Source organism: Carassius auratus, chromosome 10 (assembly GCF_003368295.1).
Source record: "Carassius auratus strain Wakin chromosome 10, ASM336829v1, whole genome shotgun sequence".
Taxonomy (NCBI): domain Eukaryota; kingdom Metazoa; phylum Chordata; class Actinopteri; order Cypriniformes; family Cyprinidae; genus Carassius; species Carassius auratus.
The window spans coordinates 20,269,376-20,282,349 of record NC_039252.1 but is presented as its reverse complement, the minus strand read 5'-3'; the positions used below and the strand labels follow the sequence as shown (position 1 = coordinate 20,282,349).

The window sequence follows — 12,974 nt, the reverse complement described above, 5'->3', positions numbered from 1 at the left end:
AAACAGGATTATTTTTTGCAACCTGTTGGCTGGCAAAGTATAAAACTTGAATCTACCACCGAGAGGCCTGGGGGAACGAAATTCGCATTCAGAAAATAAAATAAATAAATAAAATCACTGCAATTAAATGCAGGAGAGGAAATAATTCAAATATTTGCAAAACTGCACTAAATGACTTTTATCTTTAACAACTGGTATTGTGCAATAACAGTCCAGGGGGGCGATATGGAGGCATGACACACCATACCTGCAACGTACAGCCCTGAGTCACAACTGTGACCGCCCTGCCTAATTTCAAAAACTTTCTGCCTTGTCAAACCAGTTCCCTCCTGCAAACAATTAGTGCCGGACCATGTACCGCTGGAGCGTGTGTGCGTCTGGAAGCACAGGAGGTGAAGGAGTGAAAGACGGAGAGGGAAAGAAGGGGGGAGAGAAAGAGTGAGGAGAGTGGAAGGGGGCTTGGAGCGCAATTATAGTGGGAATTTATGGTCTGAGAAACAATTTATAAATCACAGTGCATGGGCTAACACAATCCAGATTTCACTGCTTGCAGCTGTAACCTTTTTTAAAGTACACACAGCGTGTTTGTGTGGTTTTTCACAAGGTTGGGTCTAGGAGCCGGGCGGCTAGGGGAACGCACCATCGACATTGGCTGTGTCAAACTGTGGGTGTGTTTCAAAGAGAGCGAGATGCGATGCTAGGAATTGTTTACAATCGCAAGAGAACAGTAGAAAACCTAAACAACTCTACCAGACTAACCGGCGCCTGGGTTGCAAACTAAAAACATGAAAATTACATTAAGAACATTAGCATCATATTGTAATGTCACCAAAGGCAAGAAGAGTTGTGGCTGACGACAATGTCTACAGTTACGTCCCGAAACTTTGACATTTTAAAAATCAAACAAAACTCATTTTCTATACTGCGTTTCTTATAAATTTGATCTTGGTAACTACTGCAAATGCCACGCCACTAATTTTCACTAACTGAGGAGTGCAACATTAACAAAGGTAAAGGACATAATTATTGGAAATTTAACACTTTCAACAAGTCTATAAGAAACCATTCACATTTGTGAATAATAAAATGTGAGTTTCTGTTTGATGTTGGCAGAACACATTTTTGGAGCTAAACTCCACACACGTGGAAGAGATGGGGTCTCGGTCTGCTCCAGAGGCCTACACAATCACCGACACCCACTACCCTCCTCTCTACTCTGCCGTCACACGACTTGCACACCATGACACAACTCCAACCTCTTCTTTAGGTTTGCTGATGACACAACTGTAGTGGTAGCAATGTGAGCCGCCTTGCTGGGTGGTGCAGTGACAACAATCTCTCTCTCTGAATGTGGAGAAGATGAAGGAGATTGTTGTTGACTTCAGAAGAGTGCACACTCAACATGTTCCTCTGACTATCAATGGTGCGACTGTGGAGAGAGTGAACAGCACCAAGTTCCTGGGTGTGCACATCACAGAGGACCTCTCCTGGACTGACAACACTGCAGCACTGGCCAAGAAAGCACAGCAGATTCTCTACTTCATCTGCAAACTGTGAAGTGCCAGAGCCCCGGCCCCCATCATGTGCACCTTCTACAGAGGCACCATCGAGAGCATCCTAACTAGCTGCATCAGTGTGTGGTATGGCGCCTGCAACGCATCCTGCCACAAGTCACATCAACGCATGGTGAGAGCAGCTGAGAAGGTTAAGTTGGTGTCTCTCTTCCCTCCCTCCAGGACACTTATGGAACCTGTCTCACCCGTAAAGCCCTCTGCATCGCAGGTGAGCCCACACACCCGTCACACAGCTTCTTCTGTCTGCTGCCATCAGGGAGGAGACTACGGAGTCTCCAGGCCAGGACCAGCAGACTGAAGGACAGCTTCATTCATCAGGCTGTCAGGAAGCTGAACTCCCTCCCGACCTTGCCTCCCCTCCCCTCTTTTGCCCCAGGCACCACTGAACTCTGAACCCCCTTCCCTCTTTTTTTTTTTTTTTTTTTGTAAACATTCCCTTATTTGTATAGTTGTATTTTATATTTAACCTGTATCTATCTGTATTTTTATATTCTACTGTTAGTGTTACCTGTATGCACCAAGAGTCTGAGAGTAACACAATTTCAATTCTCTGTATGTATGTGCTGTTACATGTGGAAGAACTGAAAATAAAGCAGACTTGACTTGTCTTGATGTAATGGTTGGAAAAAGTTACCAAAGTTTGGACCGTTATAGGACATAACCTTTGGAAAAGATGCCAAATTCTTACAGTTAGAGGATGCCACTGTTGGAAAAGTTATCAACGACCTAACATACAACTTTACCAACATTATTCCCAACACCTGGTAAACCATTACAACTGCTGAATCATCAATTTCAACAAGGTTATAAGAAACCCAAAGCGGAGTACGAGCTTTGTTTGTCTACAACTCCAACAAAGATAAAGGATGTAACTGTCAAAAAGGTAACCACTTTTGACAAGTCTTTAAGAAATTATGAATTTGAAATGGTAATCACTTTTGAAGAGTTGATAAAAAAAATAAAACTAAAACAGAGAATGAGTTTTGGTCGACTTAAAGAATGTAAATGTTAGACAAGTTTATTAATAACACACAAGTACAGGGAAGAAATAAGTGCACTCCTGTTCAGTCGATTACAATGAGGTACTCATCTGGAGAAATGAGGAAGGCTCAGGGGTTTTTCACAAGCCCTCAACTGCACCACTAGGTCAAAACTGCAGCTGTGCGCAGGGAGGGGCGGCCCATGCCCTGACCCACAAGGCCCAGCTGGATAAGACATACACTCTCATGTACAAACAAAAAAGCATGCACACACACAAAAGCTTGTGGTCCAGTATGAACATGTCGTGTGACAATGGAGCCGCTCTCAACCTTGTGGTCAGGGTGAGAGCTGTAGAAGCACCGTGTCTGTGACAGACACACAATACGCATTCTCCTCCAATCACACGGCTGCTCTTTTGTGCCAGCGGTTATGTCACTTCCACTCCACCAATCTGAATGAGCCAGACTGCAGTGGACCAATGAATGTGTGGATCCAAAAGAACTGGAGCAAGGTTTTGTTTTGTTCTTTTTTTTCTAATTAATCATCACGCCACGGACCATCATTTTTGAAAGGAAGTGAGCGGCAGGGAGTGCGCAAGTTGTTCGCTACATGTTGTCTGACAGCTCTGATCAAATCCTAATGGAGAGTTTAGAAGGAAAGGGGGGTGGGCTGCCAGGCCCGGAACGCAATGAAGACCCCCCTACTGGAATCTGGGAACTTTGGTGCCCACTCAACTGTGAGTCACGTCAACAGGCTGTGAACCTTAACCTCTCACCTCTAACTGAAACAATGTGAAGATGTATCTCACTGTCAAACACATGGAAAACCAACCCATCTCCATTTAGGAACCAAGGAAACAAATTCCCACTAAATTTCAGCAGCCAGAGTGTTTGAATAAGACTCCCAGGCCGACAACAAATTCAGCATTTTGACAACCATAAGCCTGGCCAATTGAACACCAATTATGGCGTTAAACTTCTCGAAGATTTGTCAGCCGTCTACTTTGTTTATGTGACATTTCTTGAATGCGAACGTTTGGAATGGCTGATGTTTTAGGGATTACGAGTACGCCGCTGCAAAATGAAGTGTTTTGTGGATCTACCGTGTAGCTCTCAGTCGCCACCCTCTAGGCTTTTGTTCAGCCTTTTAGAGCCATACTGAACGACTGAAAGGCCTCTATTCATAAAAGCTCCCATACACTCCCTACCGCCTCGGCCAAGAGTCACTATAGAACATCCCTCATTTCACACGAGAATCGGGGCCGCCTGACCACCCCCAAGCCCCTGCCCACAAAGAGCTTCTCCACCGATGATTCTTTAAGATGGGGAAAGGTGCTCAATATGGGCGAAGCTTACAGCTGACACCATCACAATAATACATAAACTCACGGCTAATGCCAGCAATGCCTTTCATTGTTCGGACAATTATTTGTGGGCTTGACTGACGTTTTGAAGATACTGAACTTAAATCTTTTTTGAAGCAAGTCAATACTAGTAAATCTCTAAAATTGTAATATATTATGGATGCACAATATTATCGGACTGATATTGGAATTGGCCGATAATGGCTTTAAATGTAAATATCGACAAATAATGCTGATATGTCTTCCCGATAAGAGGAAAACCTTAACTCACGTGTGCTCAGGGTGTGCTAACGATTAGATAAGCACGTTTTTTCTGAATGATGATTAGATTGTTTTGACTTAGACCAGTGGTTCCCAACCTTTTTCAACTCGTGCCCCACACAACCAAACAAATATGCTTGCGTGGCCCACTGCAAAAAAACTGACCCCGCTATTGTTGGGTTAATAACTTAGTACTCAGAAGCTAGATTTTTAGTCTTTATTGAATGAACTTGCAATGAACAGAAAATAACTCAGGCTGGAAGCACCGATTGGTACAACTGCTGTTGTTCTGTAGCATATGCAGCAAAAATATCTAAGATAAATTGGCAGTTTATTCTTAAACCAATCAGCGAGCTTGAATAGTGGAAGCATAGTTACAGTTTAATTCAAAAATGTTGTTATTTAACATTATATATATGAAATGATGTTATTATGTTATGACACTTTTACATATATTAACTATATTATGTTTTATTTTAATAGTAATTGCACTTGCAATACCATCGCGGCCCACAGGTTGAAAACCACTGACTTAGACTGTTTTGGATCGATTTTAATCTGTCAAAGCACGCACAGAATGATGTGTTCAGTGTGTGATAGAGTAAACAGTAGTAGCAGTGCAGTGGCAGAAGTGGCAGCATCCCCCAGGTCCCAATGCCCATTACCTAAGGAGTTTTAATATGCAGGAGGCACTGTTGGCCTACTTCTAATTAAATTAAAAGAAAAATAGCCTACCCAAATAAAATTTGGACTGTGTTTCTGATTAAATAAATCAGTAATTGATATCATAATCATATATATACACTGATTTTTTTCATTAATGTGTAATATGTTTTATTTTTTAAACAAATCATAAGCTTTAAAAGATTTTCTACATTTTTACAACTCTTTTGCTTCAGTCCATCTACAAATGTTTAATCTTAAAATAAAATATTAAGATTAACACTGCATCTTTCTGGTAAAAAATGCAGCAATTGATATGTAGTTTACCTAGGCTATAGATATTTTCACAGCTTCAATGTACTGTCAAAAAAAAAACACCTTCATTGTTGTTTATTTAATTCTAACAAATAAGTTCTTGTTAAAAACAAACCAAAATGTAAAATATTTTGCTTATAATTTCTGCACAAAAGAGAAGAGACTTGGTGTTTCCAAACAAAATGAAATATATCGGAATCAGTATCGGATATCTGCAAAAATCTAATTTCGTGCATCCCTAACACACACTAACTAAAATACACACACACATATGCATATATATTATATTATATTATATTATATTATATTATATTATATTATATTATATTATATTATATATACAAACATACACAAACACAACTTTAAAAAAAAGTTTAAAAACTCCATATCTGCTACCCTCTTTTTATCAGGTTTGGTAAGTCAGAAAACATGCATTCTTTGTGCTAAAGGTAACATTTAGAGACAGCCATAACTAAGAGCATGCTATGATAACCATATCACAAGCAACTGATCACATAAGGAATTAGCTGAAAGTACACCTCACCCTACGAGAAAATCTTGATGCTGCAGATATCAGATCTCCTGTGGCCTTTTCAGCCTGGCATGAAGCAGCGGGCATAACAAGGCCATGTGAGACCATTGAGGGCTGCGATGAGATAACATGTTATCGCAGTGTTCACGTGCTCCAACTAAGCCAACAGGACGCGCACACACACACTTCTTGGCCGCATGCCCACTTTCTCACCCACCTGGCACCCTCATCCCCACAGCTTGCTTCGTTTCTTTCCCATAATGCTTTACCCCTAACTACCCCCCTGTACCCCACCCGCCCGCTCCCTCCCTCCCCGTCCCGAGGCCCCAGGAAGCTCTGACTGCGAGGTAATAACTGAAAACAGCTGTTAAAAATACCAGACTGATGAAGCCTGAAGCCCCCCCCCCCAACCCCTTAAACTTTATCCCCAGCACAATCAAGTTTTATTAGCATGGAGTGATGCATGAAGTCAGTACGCAGCTCGGAACGAGAGCTCGCTGCTTTTTGTGACCAAAACAGGGAGGTGGGGGTGAATTTCACTGCAGGACATGCAAGTGAACATGAAGTGGGTTTTGATGAGCACTGACCACTGCCAGCACAATCTTATCAATGGAGAATGACGTCAGCGGCTCACACACACTCACGAAAACCAACACAGAATCTCAGAAGAGGCTTCAGTATGTTTTGCCTTGGAAAAAAAAGTTATACTGCTCCCAACGGAGCACGGGCCTAAAAGATCGGGCTAACTGCATCCATTTTAGATTCCCAATTTGTCTTCAGACACTTGAAATAATTTTTATTCACAGCCCAGAGTTTTCCCACAAAGACAAATGAATGTAAGTATAGACAAATGAAAAGATACTTTATAATGACAAAAAGATAAACGCACACCTGAATACTGAGGTGAAACAAGCTGCATATAAAAAAGAAAGTATAAGGACGAGACTCAGAATAGTAGGCTTAATTATTTATCAAACCAATACTTCTGCCATGAGTTTTTTTTATGCATGAACAAATCAATAAAGCTTATTATTTTGAGTTGTGCAAAAGAAAAAAATGAAAAGAAATATCAGCTTCTTAAAGGTAAAATTTCTGTGCAAAAATTACTCAAATACTGCCTCTGTCTGCAGTTGGTCATTCAAACGAGCAGCCCTGCCCCAAAACTCATGCCATTGGCTGAAACAATATTGCTATGCCAGGCTGATTGAGATGTTTAACAAACAGTCAATGTTTTTGATAGTGCCACAGTGTTTAAACTTTTCAGTAACTTACAAACGGCTACAGAAAAAGCTATAATATGTGTTAGCTTTTTCTAGGACTGTATAAGCATAAGTAACTGAAATTAATACATTTTTAAGTATTGCAAATTAGTTTTCAAAAAAAATTATAATGAGTAAATATACACGATAAATCCCACGAGCAATATGCATCTTTTCAGTAAAGTTGGTTCTGTGATTAGTAGTAAATCTCCATGTGCGTTCAGATGGATTTGCATTTAATACACAGAGCCGTAGTTAGCTGACTACCTACGCAATATCGCGCTCATAATCTAATGCGATTCATCTGCGATTATGAACGAGATATTGCATAGCTTATCAGCAGACTATGGCTCAGTGTATTAAATGCTGCTACATCTGAACACACGTGATGGATATTTACTACTAATCAATGAACCAGCTTTACTGACGAGATGCGCATGACAATCACATGCGATTTATCGTGCAGCCCTAATAATAATAAAATAAAAAGCAGATGCATTAAGATACGGAGCAGTTCTACTTCATTACATTAAAAACACAAACTAATTAAAACCACTGTGTAATGATGGCACGCTTGCTATCTACACCATACTGTAAACACAATGCCATTCGAAGATAATTGGCCAAAAAGATAAAATCCATTGCAAAAACACAGCAAATTCAAAATGATTTCATGCAGCTAGCTCAGGACATGATATGATCAACAGGAAAGAGATCTGCGTTACGGCCTTGGGAACAGCTCCCTGCATTCCTTTATCTACTTCCTGTAGCGTTTCTTCAGCCCCTGTGGTTTGCCCTCACGTACAGATTCATAAACCACTCTCCTTTCAGGAGGAACTTCTGTAAATTAGGGCTTTATTTTGCCCTGTTCAAAAAAAATTCTGACATCTAGAACAACGCCAAGCTTTTGTGGAAAACCAGAGGAGGAAAATTATGTTTGGCTTGAGATTTTTTTCTTCTGGTTTCAATCTGTCAATAATCAGGTTACCAGAAAGGGTCTTCGGTGAAATGCGTCCAACGACGGGAAGGTATTTAAATGGTCGCCACTTGATGAAGAAGTAACATTAAAAGGGGAAAAAGGAGAATTGGTTTATGTCTCAAGCAATTCCTGGCCTCCTAACAAGACACAGCATTCATAGCACACACTTCTTCTACACAGCAAAAGGGAGACCGAAATATTTCTAAATTAATTTGGATATGTTTATTTTATCCTTTCAGAAGAAGAAAAAACATAACACATTAAGTTGGGATAAAATTGTAAAGCTGTGTTTATTTGGTCAATTGTGCAAACATTCGTACACCAGTTTTCAGGTTTCCTGAACTGTCTTGCAATACAGGAATGCTGTCTTAACTTAAAGGCCTGGACAATGTCCCCTCTGTAGCTGAAGACGGGGAGGTGGGACAGGCCAGAGGGGGGTGCCTGGTTTCTCTCTCGCCATCTACCCCCACCCCGTCGCTGAGTGTGTGGAAAAGGTTTGGGCTGTTGACAGGGCCGCTCTCCTGAGCACTGTTTGTTTATGTAAAACGAGGCCCTCTCGTAAGCAGGACAATTCCTCTGTTTACTTTATATTGTCTCGTAGGTCTTAAAATACCATCGTAGAGGAGAGAGTTTAAAGAGTGGAAGAAAGATGGAGGGGAAGAGAATGCCAGTCATAAAGGGCCGACATGCTCCGACTGCGCAGTTATGTGATCAAGAGCTTGCCACTTACTTGCTAGTACGACTTTGTGCAATAAGTGCACTTATTTCATTAAAATTGTGGGTTAGCTTGGCTCAACCCCAACGGAAGTGAATACACAAGTGCGAAGTGCTTTGATAACAATGCATTTTTTTCCTCATTTGAAGAATGAGAATAACACTGGCAGCCAATCAGAAGTCACCTATTAGCCAATCCGCTAACATGGCTATCATTAAAATTATCATTCTCGTTGTGAACCGACCTTGACAAAATTTGCTAGTTTTTGCAACAGGTGTTTTGTCCAGAACTAGCCAATCCAGTACTACAGTTATTAAAAGTTATTATTCTTGGTGTGAATGGAACTTAAATTAGTTTTTGCAAAGTCAGCTTCACTTGCTACAGTGATGTGCCTAGGGTTGTCAACCGTATTTTGGGCCTGATTGATTTGTCCCTAACGTGACTTCCCTTGTCTCGTTTTTTACACTGCTACAGTGATCTAACCACTTACTGATACAACAGCAGCAGTGCTGATCACTGGAGAATGATCACCGAAACCTGTCCAATCACAGCCCCCCTCACGCAGTATACATTAAATAAATCAGAAATGGCTAATTTTGTCCACGTTTTGACTTCAGTAAATCAGTGTTGGTGAATACAAACAATGTGATTGAGTCCAACATCCCACCGCACATTACACGTGATCAGGGAAGTCAAATTTCACTATTGTTATGTTGTTAAATAGAGAAAACATTTTATATTAAAGTAACTTATAGCCTAATTCTTAACCTTGGATCAAAATGACCAATAAAAAGGTGTCAAGCACCAAAAGCAGCCCAAATTAAATCTATAAGTTGTTTTTAATTGTGCTAGACTAGGATTAAGTAAGCATGCTTAGCAATGGCATCTAACAAACCTTAGCAGATCAAATTAATAAACAAAACATTAGGCCACACCAACAAAACCAAGTAAAAAAATCAAACAAGATTAGCCTCAAAGCGCTATCAATTAAAAATATATTGACTAATCAGTGGACTTTTACCCTGCTGTTTACACCCACCAGAATATAATTAAATCAGTTAGAAACATTATTAAATAAGGATGTGATAATTAGCAAACAAAAAGCAATGCTGTTAAACTGATGGGGATATTCAAATCTACAAAAGTGCTGCATTAGCATTTGCGAAAAGAGGACATTGTGGAAGATAAATCCTCAAGCAACTTCAACCTGGGGTCAAAGCAAACCTTGTTAAAGCAGACTAACTCAGTTAAGAAAAAGTATCTAAACCTCCATTATAACTGGAAAAGGGAAGCTAAACCCTCTACAAGAAGAGTTTTAGTGGGGGTTTTTTCCCATCGTACAAACTAAAACAAAAAGACCTGGGAGAAAATAAAGCTCCCTCAAAACATCTTAGCATAGCAGGTTGTGTTTACATTGAAAATCCAGTGCCAACAGTTACTGTAAACAATTTTCAGCTTCGGTTCAGTAACATTACATGTTTTTTTCCCCCTCATAGACTGAGTGGCGCTTCACAAACTTTTGTACTCCAAAACTATACACAACCTTTCTATTGTACAATGGGAAAGACACGGTTGAATCAATTGCCTTCAGGCTCACACACACACAAATAAACACCAACAAGCCAGAAGTCAGATGTTATTATCCATCTTATCGACTAGAATCACAGTCGCTCTTTGTTACAGCTTCTAGAGGTAACCTGTTTTCCTTAGTCAAACCACTCATGCGACAGCAACCATTCTCTGGCTAATGTTATTTGACAAGTTGAAAAAACCCATTGTGCTGCAAACAAGCAAACCTAATGCCACATCTAATATCCAAATGTATGACCAACAGATTCATGCATTCTCACGAGTTAGCAGCACAATGAACGAATGTTTATCTCCACAGTCTTGCTGAAATTTTCCCACAATGACATGTTACCCTTCATTCGCATGCCTCATCACTTATACATTGACACAGCAGCTTTAGAAAGTAACAGGCAAACACTGTGCAAAAAAAAAAACTCTAATGGAGCTAAATGGAGGAAAGCAAACATATGCAGCAATTTGCCTGCGATTCAGACACCTCGGTGGGGGCTTGCTGCTCAGGTAGCCAAACCACCCCCCCAGGTGAAGATGTCATTAAGATAATGGGCATCCAGTAGAGACCTCCGATAGGGCCGTCAAGCGGTAACTAATGATAACAATAGTCGCCTAACAGCCGTTTAATTGAGTTTCACTGATGGGGAAGAACTTATCTAGAAAATCTCTATGTGGCTCAAATGAACTCAAAGGTCTTCATAACATAAGCCATAAAACACGCAATCAGAACCAACATTCCTGCTTTCGATATCTATGCGCCCAGTCGTAAAATCGACTCTCCAACCGGGCAACATCCTATCATACAACAACAAAAGGAGTAAAGGCACATTCCTGACACCAAAAGCTGGATGAATCCTATCTGCCTGGGCTTGCCTCCAGTTTGTCGCCTGTTATGATAATACAAAATTAATTGTGCAGATGTCTCACTGCGAAAAAGTCCATTTTCATGCCACTGGAGGCGGTGAATAAAGGCTTCTTTTGTGCTCTGGTGAGCCCAAGTAAATGACTTATTGTGCAATGCATCAGAATGGCCTCCTAATACATGCATGCTCAAGACTCAACAAGTGGTAACCAACAACGGTAAACTCTTGGAAGACAAAGCTTGCTTGGGTATTAACTAGTTTTTTAGGATTTAAAGAGATCCTAAACGGAAAAAGTCAAACAAAGAGGAGAATGTGGCGCATTTAAAGGCGACTTTTAAGGCGCGTATTGCAACAGAAAAAATTTACGGAGTGCGGCGTGACGTCATGAAGGTGATAAGTTGCGTTTAAAGTGAAGTGTCACGTACCGTTCTTGTGCTGGGAGATAGCGATCCGTTGGAGAGGTATGGATTCGTAATATCTGGGATCATAAGAAACGGATAACCAGCATAAGGGGGTCCCTTGAAAAATCCTCCATCTTGTTGTCGTCGCAAAGCTTTAGGGGCGACAGCAAACCAATAATTTTAAATACTATGCAGAAATCCCTCACACAAAACACAAGAAAAACATCTCGAACTGTTTTTTTTTTTTTTTTACCTTCCGCAAAGTATTCTCTCTGTTTCTCGTAACTTTCTAGTTCTTGTCTGGTGAGTCGGGGACGTCTGTCTGTTTGCTTGCATTTGGGAAATAAAGCATCGGTTTAGTTTTAGCGCTACTACTTAACACTTGTATGCATGCATTAGTGCACTAAAATGATAGTACACAACTGTTTTGCTTACTTCTGAGTCTGACGAGCTGCTGTTGTTCTCGGACTCGTTCACTAGGGAAGATTTCACTTCGTCCAGATCTCTCTCCGACGACACATTCTCTGATATTTTCTCCTCTTGCTCACCTTCATCTTTAAAGGAAATAAGTTCATCATTTGCTCCCAGGTCATCGCCTCCTCCTCCGTTTAACTGAGGCATGTTGGCCCTTTAAACCGCCAAAAGTCTGATTAAAACGAAACTTTCTTCTCTCCGCGAGAGCTGTAATCCGAACTAACCCCAAATCTTACAAGCGCGACTGTGCCGAGGCTAGAAAAAACAAGACGTTCCCAGTTTTCCCATGATCAGATCAGAAGCCTGTGGGTTGTGGATCGGGGTTTTCTTCCTACAAAACCACACTGAAATAAACCCCACAAACAGTCCACGGGCATCATTTGATATCCATTCGTGAGCCTGGAATCTTCCGATAGTCCTGCAGAGAGCGGAAAGTCATGCACGAAAAAAGTTTCGCGAAACAAAGGTGAGGAGACAAAGTTTCAGTCAGTGCAGTTCCTTCAGAGTTTCTCTTCCAAACGCTCGAGCCTCTCCGTGTCAGCGTGTCAGTCCCATGGTTTGATTGAAGACGCACGGACGTCCCGACTGTAGGTTTAATAGCCTAGTTATAATTCGGCCCCGGTGACAGATTCGAATATGGATAAAGACACATTTGTATCCCTGGGTGATGGAAGTGGACTGGGGCAGAAGGAAGGAACACCCTCATCAGAATGAAGGAGGAGGAGTCTGAGATGTAAACCGACACTCTATTCACAAGACGCACCCCCTTAAAGAGACAGTCAACACTTTAGTAGAGACCTCCTCGATTCAAACAAACGTGACCCTGGAGTCCTGGAACACAAAACCAGCCATAAGGGTCAATTTTGTGAAATTTTATATTTATTCATTATATGAAAGCTGAATAAATAAAATGATATGGTTTGTTATGATAGGACAATATTTGGCTGTTATACAACAATTTGAAACAAAAACAAATTGCACAAAATATTGAGAAAATTGTCTTTAAAGTTTTC

At 40.8% G+C, this 12,974-nt stretch overlaps 1 protein-coding gene across 1 annotated transcript in view; it reads right to left on the bottom strand.

Moving 5' to 3' along the window:
* The window catches only part of tcf7l1a (transcription factor 7 like 1a), a 29,387-nt gene extending 16,788 nt beyond the window's left edge, over positions 1-12,599 (bottom strand). Inside the window, exons 1-3 of the mRNA XM_026274332.1 lie at positions 11,923-12,599; positions 11,741-11,816; positions 11,512-11,639 (exon numbers count right to left, since the gene is read on the bottom strand). Coding sequence (XP_026130117.1) covers positions 11,512-11,639; positions 11,741-11,816; positions 11,923-12,108 — 390 coding nt within the window. The 5' untranslated portion in view covers positions 12,109-12,599. The remainder of the gene's footprint in view (positions 1-11,511; positions 11,640-11,740; positions 11,817-11,922) is intronic.
* Between the last annotated feature and the right edge of the window lie 375 nt (positions 12,600-12,974).